This window comes from Bacillus rossius, chromosome 7, assembly GCF_032445375.1.
Source record: "Bacillus rossius redtenbacheri isolate Brsri chromosome 7, Brsri_v3, whole genome shotgun sequence".
NCBI classification, from domain to species: domain Eukaryota; kingdom Metazoa; phylum Arthropoda; class Insecta; order Phasmatodea; family Bacillidae; genus Bacillus; species Bacillus rossius.
The window spans coordinates 50,512,549-50,532,131 of record NC_086335.1 but is presented as its reverse complement, the minus strand read 5'-3'; the positions used below and the strand labels follow the sequence as shown (position 1 = coordinate 50,532,131).

Here is a 19,583-nt window from a genome sequence, read left to right as displayed (position 1 = left end):
CACACGCTGGTCGTAAGGTTTACACGTCACACAATCATTTTCGCGATACATCAGTGACGTTTACTTCAAATCTGTGAAGTTTTAGTGTATGTAATCATTTTGCTATTTCTATGGCTAGGTGTCTTAACTGTAAAGTAAAAATAAAAATAATTATAAATTTAAAAAAAAGTTTAAAAGTACGAGGGTCATTATAAAAGAAAAGAACGTTATGATGTAGCGAGAAACGCAGTCACAACCCCCCCCCCTCCCCAATCACACCGCAGCGTTAAGGACCTATCCATTACTGCGCCAGTCTGACGTTAACAGCGAGTCGCAACGGTCGTCTACTGTTTGTTCATAGCGTGACTTTGAAATGTGTGACAAAATTTAAAGATCCCGCCAAGTATGAAGTTCTTAGTGTAATACTTTTTTTTTAACGTGAAATATTCTTCCCTATCAAAGTTTACGGACAGACAACCGATGTTTATGGTAATGTGATGAAGCTTTGATTAGAAAATGGTGCGTCATGTTTAATGGCGGACGAACGAATATTCATGCTCGGGCTGACCTTCAGCTGTGACTGATGAACCCAAATCGAGGATTGAGGGGAAAAAAATTCAGCAGGGTAGACGTTTCACTGTGGAAGTGACGACATACTGAAAAAGGACGTTAATGACTGGTTCAACAACTTGGCGGCAACTGAATATGATGAAAGCATAGGAAAACTGGTAATACCTATGACAAATGTTTAAATTTGTATGGTAGCTACGTAGAAAAATAGCAATGGTATCATATGTGTTAAATTTTTATTCTGTTTAACATAATAGGGTTAAATAACAATAAACATTTTCCAGAAAGAGACATGAAACGTCAACTCGGTTTACGAAAAACCATATGAAAAACCTTTTGATTTGATAAGGTTCTGATGTCGAATTTTGATTTGTCTCAGAGCTGCTGTCACTGACTGTATTTTCCAGAAATATGATTTTTTCTGGCGCCCTTCAGTCTTCTCATACACACACATGCTGGAAATGCTTATTCTCACCTTTAGTGACCAAATTCAAGTTTTATTCAGGGAAATACAAAGAGAAATCTGCTATTTTATTTAACAAAACTATGAAAGTTTAGTATTAATATGTCAGTACTTTTCAGTACTGTGCTTTGTATGTCGTTTTTATTTGACACTTATATTTACTACTGTATTTCAGTACTGTAATTATAATATTTTATAAAAATGAAAATGGTATAAAACTACTGGATTTACAAGAAAATATGGGGGGGGGGGGAAACGTGTATACCAAGACTCCCTCCCCAGGGCCAAAGAGAGACGCCCGTGCCCTAATGTTTACGAAAGTGACTATATACGGGTTTATGTTGCTACACGTTGGTCCATCATCTTTGTGACACATTTACTTTCATAGACTTCCGTTCCATTTTCACGATATTATTCTTGCCAAATGACGTGTACCAAGAGCTAAGATGTTTAACACACATAAAAAAAAAAAAACTGTGTGCATGGAGTCCACGTGCTACAGAAGTGAAACTTCTTGCTTATTAGGTACATATAAGATAAATCATCGGTAATTTTTTTATGGAACAAGAGATAATTATTACGGGTATGAACCCAAATTAAAAAAAAAATAACGAGGAGTGTACAAACACCAGCAGCGTTCCGAGAATTCCGTAGCATCGCTGCAGCGTCATTTCTAACTCTCCCCTGCCGTCTTCCCTTCCGGCCGTTACAACTAGCATATAACATGGTAAGCTACGTACCTAACCTCCCCCCCCATCCCTTTTTGTGCCGTCTTCCCATTCGATCGTTAATGGAGTGGCGTCACCGCTGACGCATCTACTGCTCTACCGGTTCCCCCACCACGTATCTAATTATTGCCCACATGCGATCGGAAATTGCAGCCCCCTCAAAAAGTGTAATCTTGGTATACTAGCAACCCCATAAAAAAAACTTGGTAAAACACTGAAAAAAAACACTCCTATTTCTTCCACGCATGTGTTAACTCTAAAACCAGAATTTTTAAGACTAAATATGGTAACGTTTATACGAAGTATTAGCTATCCGAAATGTAACGGTCGAAAATTGTAGGCCTCTCAGTAGAGAAGTTTCACTTCAAAAAATTGGTTGTCTGTAAATTCAGTTTACGGATGATAGTTTAACGTGACAACGTCATAACAAAACATTGATGAAAAGATTGCATACTTTTATGAATAAAATTGAATCATTTTTATTGAATTATCACTATTTTGCATGGATACAAAGAAGGAGTGAAATGAATAATCTACAATTTAATGGATACATTTACTTTTATTTGCACTCATTAATTCAAATATGTTTATTACTTTAACGTACAGATTATTTTAACTATAACTTTTGTACATGTTTGCTATTTAACTTCTTCCAATCCGTGTTATTCTGTTAAGGATAGGACGATGATAGGAAAAGTAGGAAACGAATGTGAGTGTTTCAAGTTTAATGTGCCTCGAAAAAGTCAAATCGATGGTTGTTCCAATCGAGTGGAAGAGAGATAGATGAGGCGCAAGCGTACAATGAGCGCAACGGGACACAGCGTAACGGGACAATGCGTGTAACGGGACACTGCGTAACGGGACACTGTGCGTAACGGGACACTTTTTCGTGTTTGCAGCCGGCGTTCGTCGATGTATTAGACGTTGTCACGTCAAAGAAAGCGCGGGTGGTCGCGAGGTGGCCGGACGTACCGTGTCGAGCAGGTCGGTGACCTTGCAGCCGGGGCGCGTCGCCTGCGGCATGACCCGGGCCACCGTGGTGCCGGTCTGCACGACGCTCAGCCGCCGGTCGAACATCAGGTGGAAGGGGAACACCCGGCAGAAGGTGGCGGGGCTGATGCGCGGCTCTGCGGGCACGAGCACATCCCTGCACTGACCCTCTCGCTCGCCGGCTGTTGAACACCTGAGGTCATTACAGCAGCTGCATGTATGATTTGATGTAACCTTTTGGACATACGCCATTGCTAAGCACATGTATGTCTGTAGAAGATAACTACAAAAAACACAAAAGACAAAAACACAAATTAAGCTAAAAAAAATTGCTGTTGTCAGGATACAAACACCACATAATATTTCATAACAGGAATATGGTTAACAAACAAAGAAAAACAAAGAAAAATGGACTAACAGAACGAAAAAAAAACCCACAAATGATGACAGCACAAAAATATTGAACCCAAAAAAATTCAGCACAACAGCTGAAACGAGACAAAAACACGACAAAACGAAAAGACGAAACAAACACAACAGTTTTCTAAAACAGAAACAAGCGACGTTTCGGGAACTGCTACCTGCTACCGTCCTCAGCCAGAGACGCACATTTGCTTAATTTGTGTTTTTGTGTTTTGTGTTTTTTGTAGTTTTCTTCTACACACATACATGTGCTTAGCAATGGCGTATGACCAAAAGCTTACATCAAGTCATGCACTCCCATTGCACAAATCTTTCAAAGATAATAGCTGCATGTATCTTCCGCGACATTCAGTAAGGAATGCCCGCGCTAAACATTGTTCCCTTTTAATTGGCGTCCGTCTGCAAGAGAAGCCATTGCCCTATTTTGGCCCGGCCATTCAGGACGCGTTTGCTTCCGAAATGGATGTCTTGATCGGTGTGCTGACAGTAGACTTGTGCCTGAAATAAACCCAGCCAAGCACGAAACACAAACAATGCTACAAAGTCTGGAAATCTTTTCCGCGAAAAATAGATAGCCTTAATTATAAAATACTTCTAAGAGCATATCGTAGGGTCACTAGAAAAAAAGGCGCAAGTAATTTTATACCAACAATTATACAATTTTGTCAGAATTTTTTTTTATGCGTACCATCAATAGTGAAAATAATGCTTTGCATTTCGTGACTTTTTCTGGACACAGAAACCGTTCTCTTTGCCTCGGTTATTACAAGACACCAGATGCCAGAAACTGGAATTACCAACTTTTTCCACTAACTCCACGATATGGGAGATAGCATATGATATGACGCAAGTGTCCTGGACATCAAACTGACAAGCTTCAGGTGGCAAATAGCAAGTGGACCTTCTTCCCCCATGAAAGAAGTCAAATTTCGAAAAGAAAAAAAATACCTACCCCCAGGCTGAGTGTTGGAACATTTTAGAATTTTCTGTGTGTCGTGGTAGGTTCAGTTTATTTCGGGCACATGCATACTGTCAGCACACCAATCACAGCCTTCCAGTACGGAAGTGTCCTGTATGACGCGGCCAAATAGGGCAATGGCTTCTCTCAAAGAAGTCCGCCAATCACAAGGGGGGAAAAATCTCTAGCGCAGGCATACCTCATTGCAGTCTGATAGGCATTCAGGGTTTTTTTTTCGCAGAAAACACATGTTCCGTACCTACGAGTCATGAATAGGTTCTCAACATCACCGTCGACGACACTGCTAACAGCTAGAGACTGGAAAAATTCGCGGATTCTTTACGTGATGTGCTGGATTTCCAATAATTATACCTTTAAGCTGCTTCTGCAATTATCTCAGTGTTATTCTCCACGGCTCCAGGCCAATGAGAAACCCTCAACCAAAGAAGTATCGAATCACAGGCAAACCAACAGAGACGATTCGCAGGTCAGCAGCCAATGAACTGGCGTTATTTTCCTTAGTATATGCAGGACTGTATAGTCCATCCTGAAGGTCATCGAAACCGCGAATTTTTCCGGTCCCTACTAACAGCTGTGTCACAGAGAGCAGAGCCGGGGAAAGAACGTACCCAGGGGGAGCGTGTCTATGTCGGATATCTCGGGACTTGAAACCTTCCCCGGGCCGGACAGCTCCGTGATGAGGAACTGCACGTGGTCGGACTCCTCCTTCGTCTTCACGATCTTCACTTCGACCTCGGTGTTGTGCAGCTTGCTGGCCACCGTCTGCGCCGCGGTCAGGTCGTGCGCAGAACAAGGAAACTACTTATTTTTACAACAAAAAAAAATTGGTTGTATGTAAAGTCGGTTTACGGACGATAGTTTAACGTGACAACGTCATAATAAAACATTGATGAAATGATTGCATACTTTTATGAATGAAATTGAATGATTTTTATTGAATTATCACTATTTTGCATGGATACAAAGAAGGAGTGAAATGAAAGCTACAATTTAATTGATAAATTTACTTTTATTTGCACTTATTAATTCAAATATGTTTATTACTTTAACGAAGAGATTATTTTAACTATAACTTTTATACATGTTTGCTATTTAACTTCTTCCAATCTGTGTTATTACTGTTAAGGATAGGACGATGATAGGAAAAGTAGGAAACGAGTGGGAGTGTTTCAAGTTTAATGTGCCTCGAAAAAGTCAAATCGATGGTTGTTCCAGTCGAATGGAAGAGATATAGATGCGGCGCAAGCGTACAATGAGCGTAACGGGACACTTTTTCGTGCGTGCACCCGGCGTTCATCGATTTATTAGACGTTGTCACGTCAAAATTCCTTTGAAAACCAGTCGCCAAGAAATAGTCTATAACACTACAAGAAATACATCGTGACTTTGTACAGCGCATGGCTATGGTTACTTTTGCATAAGTATATGAAATACTTTTTTCGAGATAATACTGAGTATTTTTTATACTATAATTGGCGCATAGTTTTCTATTTTAATTGGTGTTTCATTCAAGCATTTTTTTTAAACCATGAAAAATATTATAGATATTCAATAATTCGACTTTAAATTATTTATATTGTGCTTATTAATGTGCTCCGTTAGTACTGGAATGATAATCTGGGAACGGTTTTTAATAACTTTAACTATTGTAGGTGCTTGGACGACACAAAGCATAAATGCCCGGGTAAGAATCTGAAACCCAGTATTACTTCGAACACTAATTTGTAGTGATACAGTTTTTTTTCCACGTAAATGTAAAAAATTTACGAATATCTGTAACTTTAAATGAGTATTTTTGTTCCTTTTACAAAAAAAAATACAGTGTGAGGTCATATATATATTTTAATTTTGAGCAGTTTCAACTATATTTAAAATTTAGATTGCAGTTCTTCATGTAGTGAGTTAGGATATCCTTCATACCCACAGTGTCAACCGGTGTCAAAATCAATGACTTTGATAAGAGCCATCTATATTGCCAGCTCATATCACCTAGCCGTCTAGAATGACTTAAGAGTACCGCCTTAAACGCGCCGGGATTGTGGAACGATATGGTGCAATGTTCCCACGCTTTTCGTACCACCAGGACACTCTACTGCAGCCGCGAGATAAATGAGGGCAACAAATTATTTTGTTCTGGGGCTAAGAATTTATGTCTAGTTTTGGATCAAAAGCACGTCCAACTATAATACTCTACAAATGCGGGAAGATACGTCTTCCTGGGTAGCGTGATTTCTTTGCATTTAACTTGTTTTATCCTTACAGACAATCTTGGCACAACTCGAAAAACATCTTGGTGAAAAGTTACAGAATGTCATTGGCAGGAATCTACATGTTCTATTAGAAATATCATTTTAGAAATAATATTAGTATAATTATTCTTTAATAACAATATTCTAGTATAAATAAATATATGAATTGTCAGTTCGTAAAAAGGATTTTTTCATCAGGAAAGTTTTTTAAGCAAAATTTACATTATTGTTTACAATTTTTAAGTTTACTTAAATCAATTAGATTTTTGTATTGTTAATATGTTAATAACATTGCAAAATATCTGTATTCAAACATAAAAAAATAAGTATATGATTATATTTAATTATTTTTCTTTATGTACCTTTTCTGCTTAACTTAAAAAACGATAGATTCAATATAATTAACTCCTTAATTCACTACTGCCTGCATTAATTAATTAATTCATAACTTCACACATTCTTGATTCCTGTAATAAATCCTACATTCGTTCATGCAATAATTTCTGCATTAATTCATTATTTCATTTAATACTTTCTACATTTAATGCTTTCTGCATCGTTCATTCCTTCATTCTTTGCTTTCTGCATTAATCATTCATTCTTCATTCGATTTTTCCAAATTCACTCATTCATAGAGACCCGGGAATTTCGTGGATCCGTCTAACTTCAAGAATATAATTCTAAGTCATAGGTGTACTCAACCTGTGTTTGCTTTCACATTGGTTGATTAATTAGTGAGAACATTATTATCCTTGTTAATTGGAATCGTTGGATTACGTTCGTAGAGGGGTGTGTCCGAATAACTGCGGTCCAATCATGAACACAGTGCGAGAGTGTTAAGGTTTGCATTCTAACTTATGAATTAATGAATGGCGTAATTTCCGTGTCTCTACTCATTTATTTATTCAATATTTATTGCATTCAGACATTTAATCCTTACTGCATTCATTCAATAATGAATGCATTCATTGTTTTTTTATTTATTTCATTTACATTCCGTTGAGCCTTGTTTACGGCTGACACCAAAACGCTATGAACACGTCATTTACACATTTACAGATTAAATATCCAAAACATGCTACACTCTAAAGTGAACATTTATCCCCTGAAAGATAACTTTACAAGATAATACGTAATATGTACGGAGCTTTGAAAGATAACAATTTCCAGAATTTTTTTTTACATTTAGTTTACATGATTAACAAATCATATAAAGGCAGTGCAACTACACAAAATGAAATTTGAAATAATCTTATTCCCCCCAGAATGCTTCCCTCCTTTCTTTTAAATTGTTGATTGGATAACATAAAAAGCACAATTCATAGTAGTAGTATTAGTAGTAGTAGTATTAGTAGTAGTAGTATAAGTAGTATATTGTTGATTTACATTATTTTATACGGCTAAGGCATTAAAGCGTATCCTGCTGTGCCGGAAATTAGGAATTTCGACACGTTTTATAACATTTTTATCATAATTTTAAATTATTTTTGGTAATTTTATTTTTCTTTATACTTTGATTACTTTGGGTGATTTACTCTTTGTTAGGCTGGTGTACTCTCCTTAGTTAAACTTTGTGCCAGTAGACCGAAGCACCTTTCCCAGAGACATATCTGAGCTTTTGCAAATCTAAGACTTCGTTGGCAGCCCATTTAACATTTCCCTCGCTTGCAGGCACGTCCCAGGTCTGTAATATTACTTCACTTCGCGTCGCGGCTGCAGACGGACCGTTTGCGATTATCGGCGAGTGGACGAGACACTGAAAGACTTCCATCCGGCCGCAACCGACGATGTAGTCCATTAACTAAGGGATGCTATCCCTGTAATATTTTTTAAGTAGTTTAGTCCGTCTGCATAGTGCAAAAAGTAATAGTTAGTTTTTTTTAAATTAATTTCTTTTGAAATGGTGGAAACGTCCGCGCTCAGCCGCGTATTCGCGGGATCCAGTTCCTGGCTGGCGACGCACCGGAAAACAGAAGCCAACTTCCCTGTCTGACAGGGTCTGAGAGCCGGACGCCGAATTGGCATTTTCACCACCCTTCCTCAACAACACACAGGCGCCCTGGCATCATGTTCCCGATTTATCTCCGGGAAACGAAGCCCCGACCTCCGGTGCTACTGTATGTTTTAACCTTTTCGGAACTTTCTTAAACTACGCCGTCAGACGAAGTTCTTCAGATAAATATAATTTCTGGACTTTAAGTATATATACTGGGATGGTTTAAATATATTTGTATTTTTTATTGGTTTATGTTTTTATTTTAAATGAAACCTTTTTATAATAATTTCGGGTCGGCCCATTTTTTTTTCTTTCTGAATATACATGAGAACTGTTTAAGTACGTAATTGATATTGTATGTTTATATTTTTTTTTAATACCTGTTATAAATTTTCCTTTAATAAATTTGACGTAATTATATGCAGACGGAATCACACATTGTTTCTGTTCATTTCTAATATCATTGTGAAACCTTAAAGATCCGCAGCTCACTGCCAACATGTTTAAAGTTGCGTGGTGGTGTGTTTGCGTAGCGGGTCAGAGTGGTGTGACCGCGAGCATGTTAGTTTGTTTCGGCGCGACCGGACGGAGCGTGTGACCTTGACGATGCCGATGACGATGTGCTCGAGGCCGGGCCGGTCGGAGTAGTAGTGCAGCAGCAGCGCTCCGTCCTCGGGCCGCTCCGTGCAGCGGAAGGAGGGCGCCTTCATGCCCGGGTACAGCGTGCCCAGGTGGTCGTGCAGCGCGTCCAGGTTCTGCAACCCCCGCCCATGGACTGAGCACTCTGTGCCCCGCGACTGAACACTCTGCCGCGGTCACTGAGCACTCTGCCGCCACGGGACTGAACTCTCTGCCGCGGGGACTGAACACTCTGCCGCGGGACTGAACACTCTGCCGCGGTCACTGAGCACTCTGCCCCGGGACTGAACACTCTGCCGCGGGACTGCACACTCTGCCGCGGGACTTAACACTCTGCCGCGGGACTGGACACTCTGCCGCGGGACTGGACACTCTGCCGCGGTCACTGAGCACTCTGCCGCAGGACTGAACACTCTGCCCCGGGACTCAACACTCTGTGCCCTGCAACTGGACACTCTGCCGCGGGACAGGACATTCTGCCCCGGGACTGAACACTCTGTGCTCCGCGACTGAACACTCTGCCGCGGGACTGGACACTCTGCCGCGGTCACTGAGCACTCAGGCGCGGGACTGAACACTCTGCCCCGGGACTCAACACTCTGCCGCGGTCACTGAGCACTCTGCCGCAGGACTGAACACTCTGCCCCGGGACTCAACACTCTGTGCCCTGCATCTGAACACTCGGCCGCGGGACAGGACATTCTGCCCCGGGACTGAACACTCTGTGCTCCGCGACTGAACACTCTGCCGCGGGACTCAACACTCTGCCCCGGGACTCAACACTCTGTGCCCTGCATCTGAACACTCGGCCGCGGGACAGGACATTCTGCCCCGGGACTGAACACTCTGTGCTCCGCGACTGAACACTCTGCCGCGGGACTCAACACTCTGCCCCGGGACTCAACACTCTGTGCCCTGCATCTGAACACTCTGCCGCGGGACAGGACATTCTGCCCCGGGACTGAACACTCTGTGCTCCGCGACTGAACACTCTGCCGCGGGACTGGACACTCTGCCGCGGGACTGGACACTCTGCCGCGGTCACTGAGCACTCTGTCGCAGGACTGAACACTCTGCCCCGGGACTCAACACTCTGTGCCCTGCATCTGAACACTCGGCCGCGGGACAGGACATTCTGCCCCGGGACTGAACACTCTGTGCTCCGCGACTGAACACTCTGCCGCGGGACTGGACACTCTGCCGCGGGACTGGACACTCTGCCGCGGTCACTGAGCACTCTGCCGCAGGACTGAACACTCTGCCCCGGGACTCAACACTCTGTGCCCTGCATCTGAACACTCGGCCGCGGGACAGGACATTCTGCCCCGGGACTGAACACTCTGTGCTCCGCGACTGAACACTCTGCCGCGGGACTGGACACTCTGCCGCGGGACTGGACACTCTGCCGCGGTCACTGAGCACTCTGCCGCAGGACTGAACACTCTGCCCCGGGACTCAACACTCTGTGCCCCGCAACTGAACACTCTGCCGCGGGAGAGAACATTCTGCCCCGGGACTGAACACTCTGCCGCGGGACTGAACACTCTGCTGGCGGGAAGTGGGTGATGTTTGACGCTTTGGTGTTGGTTTCACGAGACGGCGATGGTTTGAAACTCGCAAATTTCAAGAATTTCGCTTGGAGCCAGGCTAAAATTCAAAGCCTTAAGTTTTCTCCACCAACGTTTGCTTTTACAATTCGCTCGTTTCTAATAAGCGTTAACATTTTTTATTCTCATTAATAAACAATACCTGATTCGCTTACGTCTCTTATAGCTGAACATCGTTGGCTCACGGTAGAAGATGGGCTGCGGTTCAAACATGGACACAGTGGAATAGTATGAAGTTTTTCGTTCTATATTGCGAGCAAGTAAATCTGTGAAATGTTTGTACCTCTTGTAATGGAGTATTGACAGGATTGCAAAAGTTGGGAAAACAATAGTCTTTTAATCATCCGGTCCTCGACAACGTGCGCAATGTCTACCATTTTCGGCAACGCCGGGTATATAACTGGGATCGCCTTGGATGGAGATTAAACATGTGTGATCATTTAGATGCTGGCTCTTGATGCCGACTCTTGTCCAACGATGTGGGGAAGGTGATATTACTTTCATTGATGAAGGATGAGGGTGTTCACACCTAACTGACAGTGGAAAGTCAAGTGACATGTGAGTTTTGGTTCCCTTCAGGGGGCGTTCACACCAAACCATCAAGTGACAAATCAAGTAATATGAGAGTTAGGTTCCCTTCTGGGAGCGTTACCACCAAACTGATAAGTGACAAGTCAAGTGACTTGCGTGTTGTGGTTCCCTTCACAGCAATCTGACAAGTCCAGTTATATATTAGTTAGGTTCCCTTCAGGGAGCGTTAACACCAAAGAGGAATTCCTGTGACCCAAAGATACATTACATGTTCCTAAGTGTGCAACTATAATGTATTACTATATTAGTTAAGTCTTTATAAAACCAAGATTTTATACACGTTAGCAAAGGTAATAAATATACACGTTCAATTCAGTAAAATTACGAGTTATTATTTTTTGGTTGTATGTAAACACGGCAAATAAAATTAATTGTATTAGGAATGGTATTAGGTATAAGGAATCGTCAATACTTTAATTAACTCTGGTATCTAAAAATTACAACAAAATCTGCTCGACTTGTTAAACGGTAAATATGTTATACTTTTTAAATTTTCACATAGCAAAGACACGAAAAGAAATCTTTAAGAAGAAATAGTGTTTTGGTTTGTTCACACTATACTGAAATAACACAATCAGAACTGCTTCTTTAATGTTTAAAATGGATTAGATTTAGTTCTATGAATATTAGTAACTTAATACAAATATAATATTTTTGTGCTCTTAGGTAATATTTTTTTCTTTGATATTTTCTGTGACATGTATCTAAATTTCAATATTCATGTGATATTTTTATGGCAACCTTTGCGTAAACAAAGAAAATATTACAACATATATTTTGAGGGGGTAAAATATACTTTGCAAGAAATAATCAAGTAAAGTTGCATGTTTGTAAATTGCTAAAATTTTGAAGCTAAATATATTAACCTTAGGCTAAGTCATAATTCCAAGTAATGACGCTAGTTTCTTAAACAGATTGGACGGCAACAACTAGGAACTGCCACCACGTTCTGGATGAATTACCTGGAGGAAATCCCTTGGAGTCGCTCCCAGCACTTGAAGGATCTTGTCGTACCCCGAGTCTTGGCAGAACTCGAAAAACATCTTGCCGAAAAGTTCAAGAATGTCATTGGCAGGAATCTCTGCAATTTTTAAAGGAAAATTTATTGCATTAGAAACAATATCATATATATGTATATATATTAAAAGTCAGTTTGTTACTGATTTAATGTATCTGGTTTACCAAGAAGTTAAAAACTTTTATTTTGTTGCAAAATGAATATGCTTGTTAAACATTTTATATTATTATGTTAAACTCATTATATAATATATGTATTTAATAAAAGAAAATTAATTAAAAAATCATTGCTGTTACATTAAATGTGACAATTGAATCTTTAACTTGATTTTACTGTACAGCACTGTTCACGTAATTATTAGGTATGGGCTAATCAAATACTCAAATACCATCCAATCCTTAGTATTTGAAGATTCGATATTCGAGGAAATAAAGTAAAGTAAATTGAAAAAATTCAACACTGATAACCTCTAAAGTTAACTACCTTTTTTTTCTCCATACATATATTGAAACAATTCTCCAAAATATTGTTATTTTAACATGTAATTATATAAATAATATTATAATGTGTGTTGAATCTGGAAATTTTGTTTTCGAAACAACAATTTAAATGGTATAATGTTTCAACACCATAGTTGGTAATTTTTAATTTATTGTACATTATTTTATTTTTGATACTTGACACCCAGATTCGGATTCTAGGGGTTGAATCGAGGTGCCCCTTTTGGGATTCGAATTCGAGATTTGGATTTGAGAAAATTTCGATTTGACCCATCCGTACTGATTAAACAGAATGTCCATAAAAGAATGTGTAATTTTCCATGGCATATTATAACAGTTTAATTTAGACTATTTAAAACAAATCATATATCAAAAGGAAGGTAAACTAACATAGTTTTTCTTACAAGTTTACAATATGTGCACCTTTAGTTATACGGCACACATCCACCATAGTCCAATTCTTCCCACTCTTGGTTAACAAGTCCGGAGTAGTGGAATCAATAACTTTTTACAATTCTGTGTCTCAACTCCGGCAAATCATTTGTTAGCGTCGGAACGTAGACACGATCTTTTATAAGTCCCAGAGGTAAAAAAAAATCGCATGGCGTTATGACAGGTGAACATGAGAGGCCAGCGAAAAAAAAGCTCTGTCGTCTCGACCATTTCGACCAATCCAACGGCCAGGGACTTCGACTTTCAACCACTCTCGTGCAAAGAGATTCCAATGGAGAAGGTGGAAATTACAGATTCACTCTTAGAAAATGCATAACAGAAAAAAAAAAGGTTTACGGTCAGGAGTCACCATTTTGCATAGGTGGCGCTGCAAGCGTGAAAACAGCAAATTAGTACTCGTGCATGCGCTTATCTAAAACCTTATTTTTACTTACTCTTTAATTGCGACCTTGAACCTAAAAAACTCCGCAACGTTTACAGTTTATGCTATTGAAATTTATGACTGGGACATTCTTTTATGGACATGCTTGTATTTTCAATGTGTTTTTTTGACGTGGCAACGTCTAATAAATCGATGAAAGCCGGCTGCACGCACGGAAAAGGATGACTCATTGTCCCGTTACTCACACTGTCCCGTTATGCTGTGTCCCGTTACGCTCATTGTACGCTTGCGCCACATCTATCTCTCTTCCACTCGATTCGAACAACCATCGATTTGACTTTTTCGAGGCACATTAAACTTGAAACACTCCCATTCGTTCCCTACTTTTCCTATCATCGTCCTATCCTTAACAGAATAACACAGATTGGAAGAAGTTAAATAGCAAACATGTATAAAAGTTATAGTTAAAATAATCTGTTCGTTAAAGTAATAAACATATTTGAATTAATGAGTGCAAATAAAAGTAAATTTATCAATTAAATTGTAGATTTCATTTCACTTCTTCTTTGTATCCATAAAAAATAGTGATAATTCAATAAAAATGATTCAATTTTATTCATAAAAGAATGCAATCATTTCATCAATGTTTTGTCATGACGTTGTCGCGTTAAACTATCGTCCGTAAACTGACTTTACAGACAACCAATTTTTTTTTGGTTTCTCTTTAATTGCGACCTTGAACCAAAAACAAAACTCCGCAACGTTTACAGTTGATGCTATTGAAATTTATGACTGGGACATTCTTTTATGGACATGCTTTGTATTTTCGATGTGTGTTTTTTTTTTTTTTTTTTTTGTCAGTGTTGGATTGGCCAGTAAAAGACCGCGAGTGTCGAGACGCGGACGTCACGTAAGAACGGCGAGGACGAGCGAGGCGGGCCCCGTCACTCACGCAGCACGTCGACGGCCGCGGTGACGAGGTTGTACGTGATCTCGTCGTCGTACAGCTGCCTCACGAGGAACTGCCCGTCCATGCACACATCGGCGTTCTTCCTGCGAACAACACACGCGTCACCTCCGCTGCAGCGCGCTCCTCGCACTCTCAATATATTCATTTTTTTTATCGTTAGCAAAAAACCGGAAATATCCGTGTACAGTTACACATATTACGTAGAGACCCCGGAAAATTCGCGGGTTCAATGACCTCCAGGATAGACTCCAATATCCTCTGCACACTCGGGCAAAATAATGCCAACTGTTCATTGGCTGCTGACTTGCGAGTCGTCTCGACCGGGTGCTGGCCTGTGATTCGACACTTCTATGAGTGAGGATCTCCAATTGGCCCTCAGTCCTCCGGATTAACAGTGAACCAATGACAGAAGCATCACTAAGGGTTTAATTATTTGAATTTTAGCATGACACTAAATGAACCCGCGAATATTCCGGGTCTCTACATATTAGTAAATTTGAACGTGCACGTGAAAACAACTGTATCACTGCCAAATAATAGTGTTCGCAGTAATACTGGGTTTTGGATTCTTTCCCGAGCATTTATGCTTTGTATTGTCCCAGTTATTTGTAAAATTTTCTCTGAATAGCTTTCCAGTATTAACTGCGCACATTTTTAAGCATAATAAAACCGGATAGTGTAAAATTATTAAATATTCGATTTCTTTTTCCATAGTTTAAAAATTATGCTTCAATGAAATATCAACAAAAATATAAAATTATGTAACAATTTTCGTAACAAATACATACTACGTATTAGCTCGGAAAATGTATTTCATATGTTCAAAATTAAACATAGCCATCTGATGTACAGAGTTATTATATTTTACTTGTAGTATTACGAAATATTTCTTGTCCATTTTTTTTATTTCTCTCTGAAATGAAGTGAAAACCAACAATGGCGTATGTCCATCATAATGTTTTAAATCAATCTTCCCCATTTCAAGAATCATTCACTGAACGAACTTATGTAGGCCTATATATTTTTTAATGATCTTAAAAACCTGAAAGGCCAATTTATATTTTAGTTCCACTATGAACTCAGAGAATGATATCGCGTGTTATAAATTTTGAACTCCCCGTTTGTATTTAGGAAGCTTTATTTTCGCAAAGACGATTATTAAGAATTTCTTTCACTAACCAACAAATATCCGGTTTCCTTATAAATTTAAATTACCATTTTTTCACGTTTTAGAAAACAAACAATATTGCAAACATTTAAAACAATAAAAAACGTATGCTAGGAATGAAAAACAAATGCACTATTTAATTTCGAAAATTGATAAATTGATAATAAAATTGATAAACCATTTATAAAAAATTAGCGATCTGCCTCCGATTCACACGGATACGATCTACTAATTTGTTGTGTCTATATTTAATAAGTAAGTAATTATATGTATTGAGTTCTTGTAAGTTTTCAGTGTTTAAAAAAATTATATACCTACTAACACGTACTGCCCAATAATAAAAAATTTCTTTGTAAGCAATGTTGTGACCTTATTTTCTCATTAGACAACACAAACAGATTTTGTATAGAAGTCTCGTGTGAAAGGGCTACGTATAACTTAGATGTCTATGTGAAAAGTACTAAACGCTCAAGACATACATTTCTGTAGCACATTGATTTGATGTATCAGACATTTATAAGTAGTGTATGCCTGTATGCGCCCTAAAAACGGCTAAATTGATTACAAAACAGCGGGATTTCTCTATTATCATTAAATTTAATATGAACGTATTCTAAACACAAAACTTTCGGAATAAATGTTTGAAATTATGGTCAAAACTGCATAAAAATCCATTTTGATATTTAGATGAAGTAAGTGAACAAACAGAAACAGATAGCGGTTTTGTTTTATACTATTTTCACAACCAATGAGGCCAGCGTTACAATTTATTGTAAATGATCATATTGACAAAATCAAAAAGGACCAAACCACAAAATTGTCGCGTTTTTTTAAAAATATTTTATCTTAAATTCATTGTTAGTTACATAATTTATGGAAACGAAATAAGATAAATATTTTAACTGTGGCTTGAATGGAAAAAAAAAATTCGGATTCTTTCTATAAATATGAAATGTTTAAAAATAACTGTGGAAATATTACTATCATATTGAACTGATGTTAATTTCAGGCGTGAACTCACACGCACTTACACAATTGAAAACCTGTAAGTTATATCTCGTATGTGTGTGTATAAAGATGTCTTATTTTACAAATAAAATTATTACAACTAATATTTAAATTTGAGATTTAATTTATTTCTTTTTTAACTGTATTGTTTTTAAGTTCAGTACATAGATACCAACTTCACATACTCTACCAGTAAGCACAGTCAAAGTTAGAGCTCAGGGCGGAAATAAATATTTAATTTGGATTATATATTAGAGCTTATTTAAGTGCCAGCTGAATTAAATTAATTTATTCCACAAAAGTTACAAAGACATTTAAATAACTAACAATGTTATTGCGCTGTTTTTGCGTGACCGTTTAATATATTAGATTATACCAAACGGTGTTAAAGAAGTTGTTTTTTAAGATTTATGCTTGCAAAACACATAACCACAACGCAGGGCTTTATCCATAATACATTCTTTATAATGTAAAAATTTTATTTAAAACATTTTATTTTCTTTACTTATTACTCACTTAATTTTTTCCCATGTCTCTTCTCCAAATGTTTTCACGACCAGAAGCTCAAGGGCGTAATTCACAAATCCATACTGCAACATGAAAAAATAATAATTGTTTTAAAATCTGAATTAACATATGCAAATGAAAAGTTTGGCAAAATTCTTTAACACTTAATAAAAAAATTATTTAAAAAAAGTTCTCATCAATCATTTCAAACTGAAATACAAGCTATTATGTTTCGAACTAAAATACCGATATGCTGTTTATTTTATGAAGAGGCACGTGACAATATTTGTGTTTTAAGTCACCTCTAGTATAGACTCAAAGATCCTATACGTACTTGTGCAAATAACACCTTCTAGTTGGCTAATGACTAATGACACCTGTTAACCAGGGTGTTCCTGATTAGATTCTTATTATCTATTATTAGATTATTATTAGATTATTATTATCTATTTCCTCGGAGTCCATCGGGTAAATTTTGGTCCAATAACTGAAGCAGATTGAAGGTGAACGAGGATTGATTCTTGCCTTTCGCGAAATGAAATTGCGATTTTTTAAAGGTCTCTAGAGATAAGACGTAAAATAAAAGTTCTGCTGTGAAATTAAACTTTTATTGTTTAACATTAAAAAAAAAAAACGGAAACACAGTTTGAGTGATAGTTTTATCAGAACTCACCATTTTAGCCTTCCGGATATCTGCAACGTAAGTATAGGATTCGGAAGCGTATAAGATCGGGGAAGTAAAGGCACGAACTTGGATAGTATAACTCGTAGGCGTCCAGGAGTTGCCGGTTGCATAAACCGAACTGCCTGTGGGGCAACCGGCGCTCCAAGCGGGCTGGAGGATCCCATCGATCTGTTCTCCACGTCACAGCACCACGTGGTCCCGAGGCGCTGCGGTAGATGGCAGCAGCGTGCAGAACAGCCCTCACTCCCGTCACTGCTGATAAACTGTGATCACTGGAGTGGCGGGCCTGTTATCACCTTCACGGCTCTGCGAACACCGATCACTCACGAGGGAGTGTACGTCATCGGTCCCAGTTTCCGGAACGTAAAGGGTCACTGGGTCCGAATGGAGTGAAGTATGCTTTTGTTTGCGTCGTATTTTTTTTTTTTGGGTGCCAATCATTTTCTACTAGGATGAAGAATATAAGTTTCAAAAACAAGTCATAATGAATAGACTCGTGTAAATTGGTTTTGTGTAAAATATTTCTTAAGACGTATTATTTTCAAGTAATTGATACTTTATCTCTGTCCTGTGAGGCCATCCTTCCTAACATTTTTTGCAAACGTATAATTAATTTTGGAAATGAAAACGATCAAAAACATAAACAACTTCCAATAAATTAAAAAAATTCATGGTTAAAATTAAAATATTAACTGCTACCCAAAAATCAGACAACTTTATGTTAAGTTTATAAAAGTAAATATATCTCTTTTATTTTAATGACCAACATTAAACTTACAATTTTATTCTTTATTTAAAATTGTTGTAGGGCATATACCTTTTTCTTTCCTCTTTATTTCATAAGACTGGTATGGCGTTACTGAATGTTGTAAAAAAATACTGCGTTACTAATTATAAGGATCGACAGCTATCGCGGTCTTTGCCTGAGGTTTCTTGGTATTTAAGTTTTAGCCACGTCAAAAGTGAAGTGTTAGCCAACGTCATCAGGGTACGCTGATGATGGCGAATGCAATGTCGATCGAAACGTTGGTGAAATCTATATAATTTGACGCGGTCAAAACCCACAAGTCAGGAAACCCTTTACCTGTATTAAAAATTAATTAATCAAAATAACAAACATTAATATTGATTAAGGATAACATATTTACTAAAACGGGTAACGTTTCAGTGTCTCAGGAATCAGGCGATATCACAGCTTGACAGTTTCAGTCAGAGTTTGTATTTTGTAATGTTTTTTTCAAGGGCTATATATTATGGAGAAATGATACTCCGATAAGTTGTATGGGAAATATAGCGATTATTTTATTCTTAAAAAACTTTCTCCATTTCTACCATTTGGTCAATGTTGATCATTAACGAAATTGACTGAGATTTTCCACTATTAGATTTTATATATCATTTTGGAAGTGATTTGTGAAAAATTGCGACAGTTATCGTGTTTACAAAATTTATATATTTATGAAAGCTTTTAAGTTGACGATGGTTTTAAGGTCTATAGACCATTAAACAAAAAACTATATAAAATTTTTTATGGAAGTCACACCATGGTAACGGCTACAATAGGTAGTATAACTTTAAAATCTACCTAAAATATGTACGTGTAAAATATGTGAACGCACTTAAGAAGTTACACTTACTTGGCATAATAAAAAATTTAATTATGCATGCAATTAATTAA

At 38.2% G+C, this 19,583-nt stretch overlaps 1 protein-coding gene across 1 annotated transcript in view; it reads right to left on the bottom strand.

Annotated features, from left to right (window-relative positions):
* The window catches only part of LOC134534553 (guanylate cyclase soluble subunit beta-1), a 31,590-nt gene extending 14,278 nt beyond the window's left edge, over positions 1 to 17,312 (bottom strand). Inside the window, exons 1-6 of the mRNA XM_063373034.1 lie at positions 17,230 to 17,312; positions 14,520 to 14,620; positions 12,177 to 12,295; positions 8,977 to 9,132; positions 4,741 to 4,894; positions 2,713 to 2,867 (exon numbers count right to left, since the gene is read on the bottom strand). Of these exons, the coding sequence (XP_063229104.1) occupies positions 2,713 to 2,867; positions 4,741 to 4,894; positions 8,977 to 9,132; positions 12,177 to 12,295; positions 14,520 to 14,620; positions 17,230 to 17,312 (768 nt within the window). The remainder of the gene's footprint in view (positions 1 to 2,712; positions 2,868 to 4,740; positions 4,895 to 8,976; positions 9,133 to 12,176; positions 12,296 to 14,519; positions 14,621 to 17,229) is intronic.
* Positions 17,313 to 19,583: the final 2,271 nt, after the last annotated feature.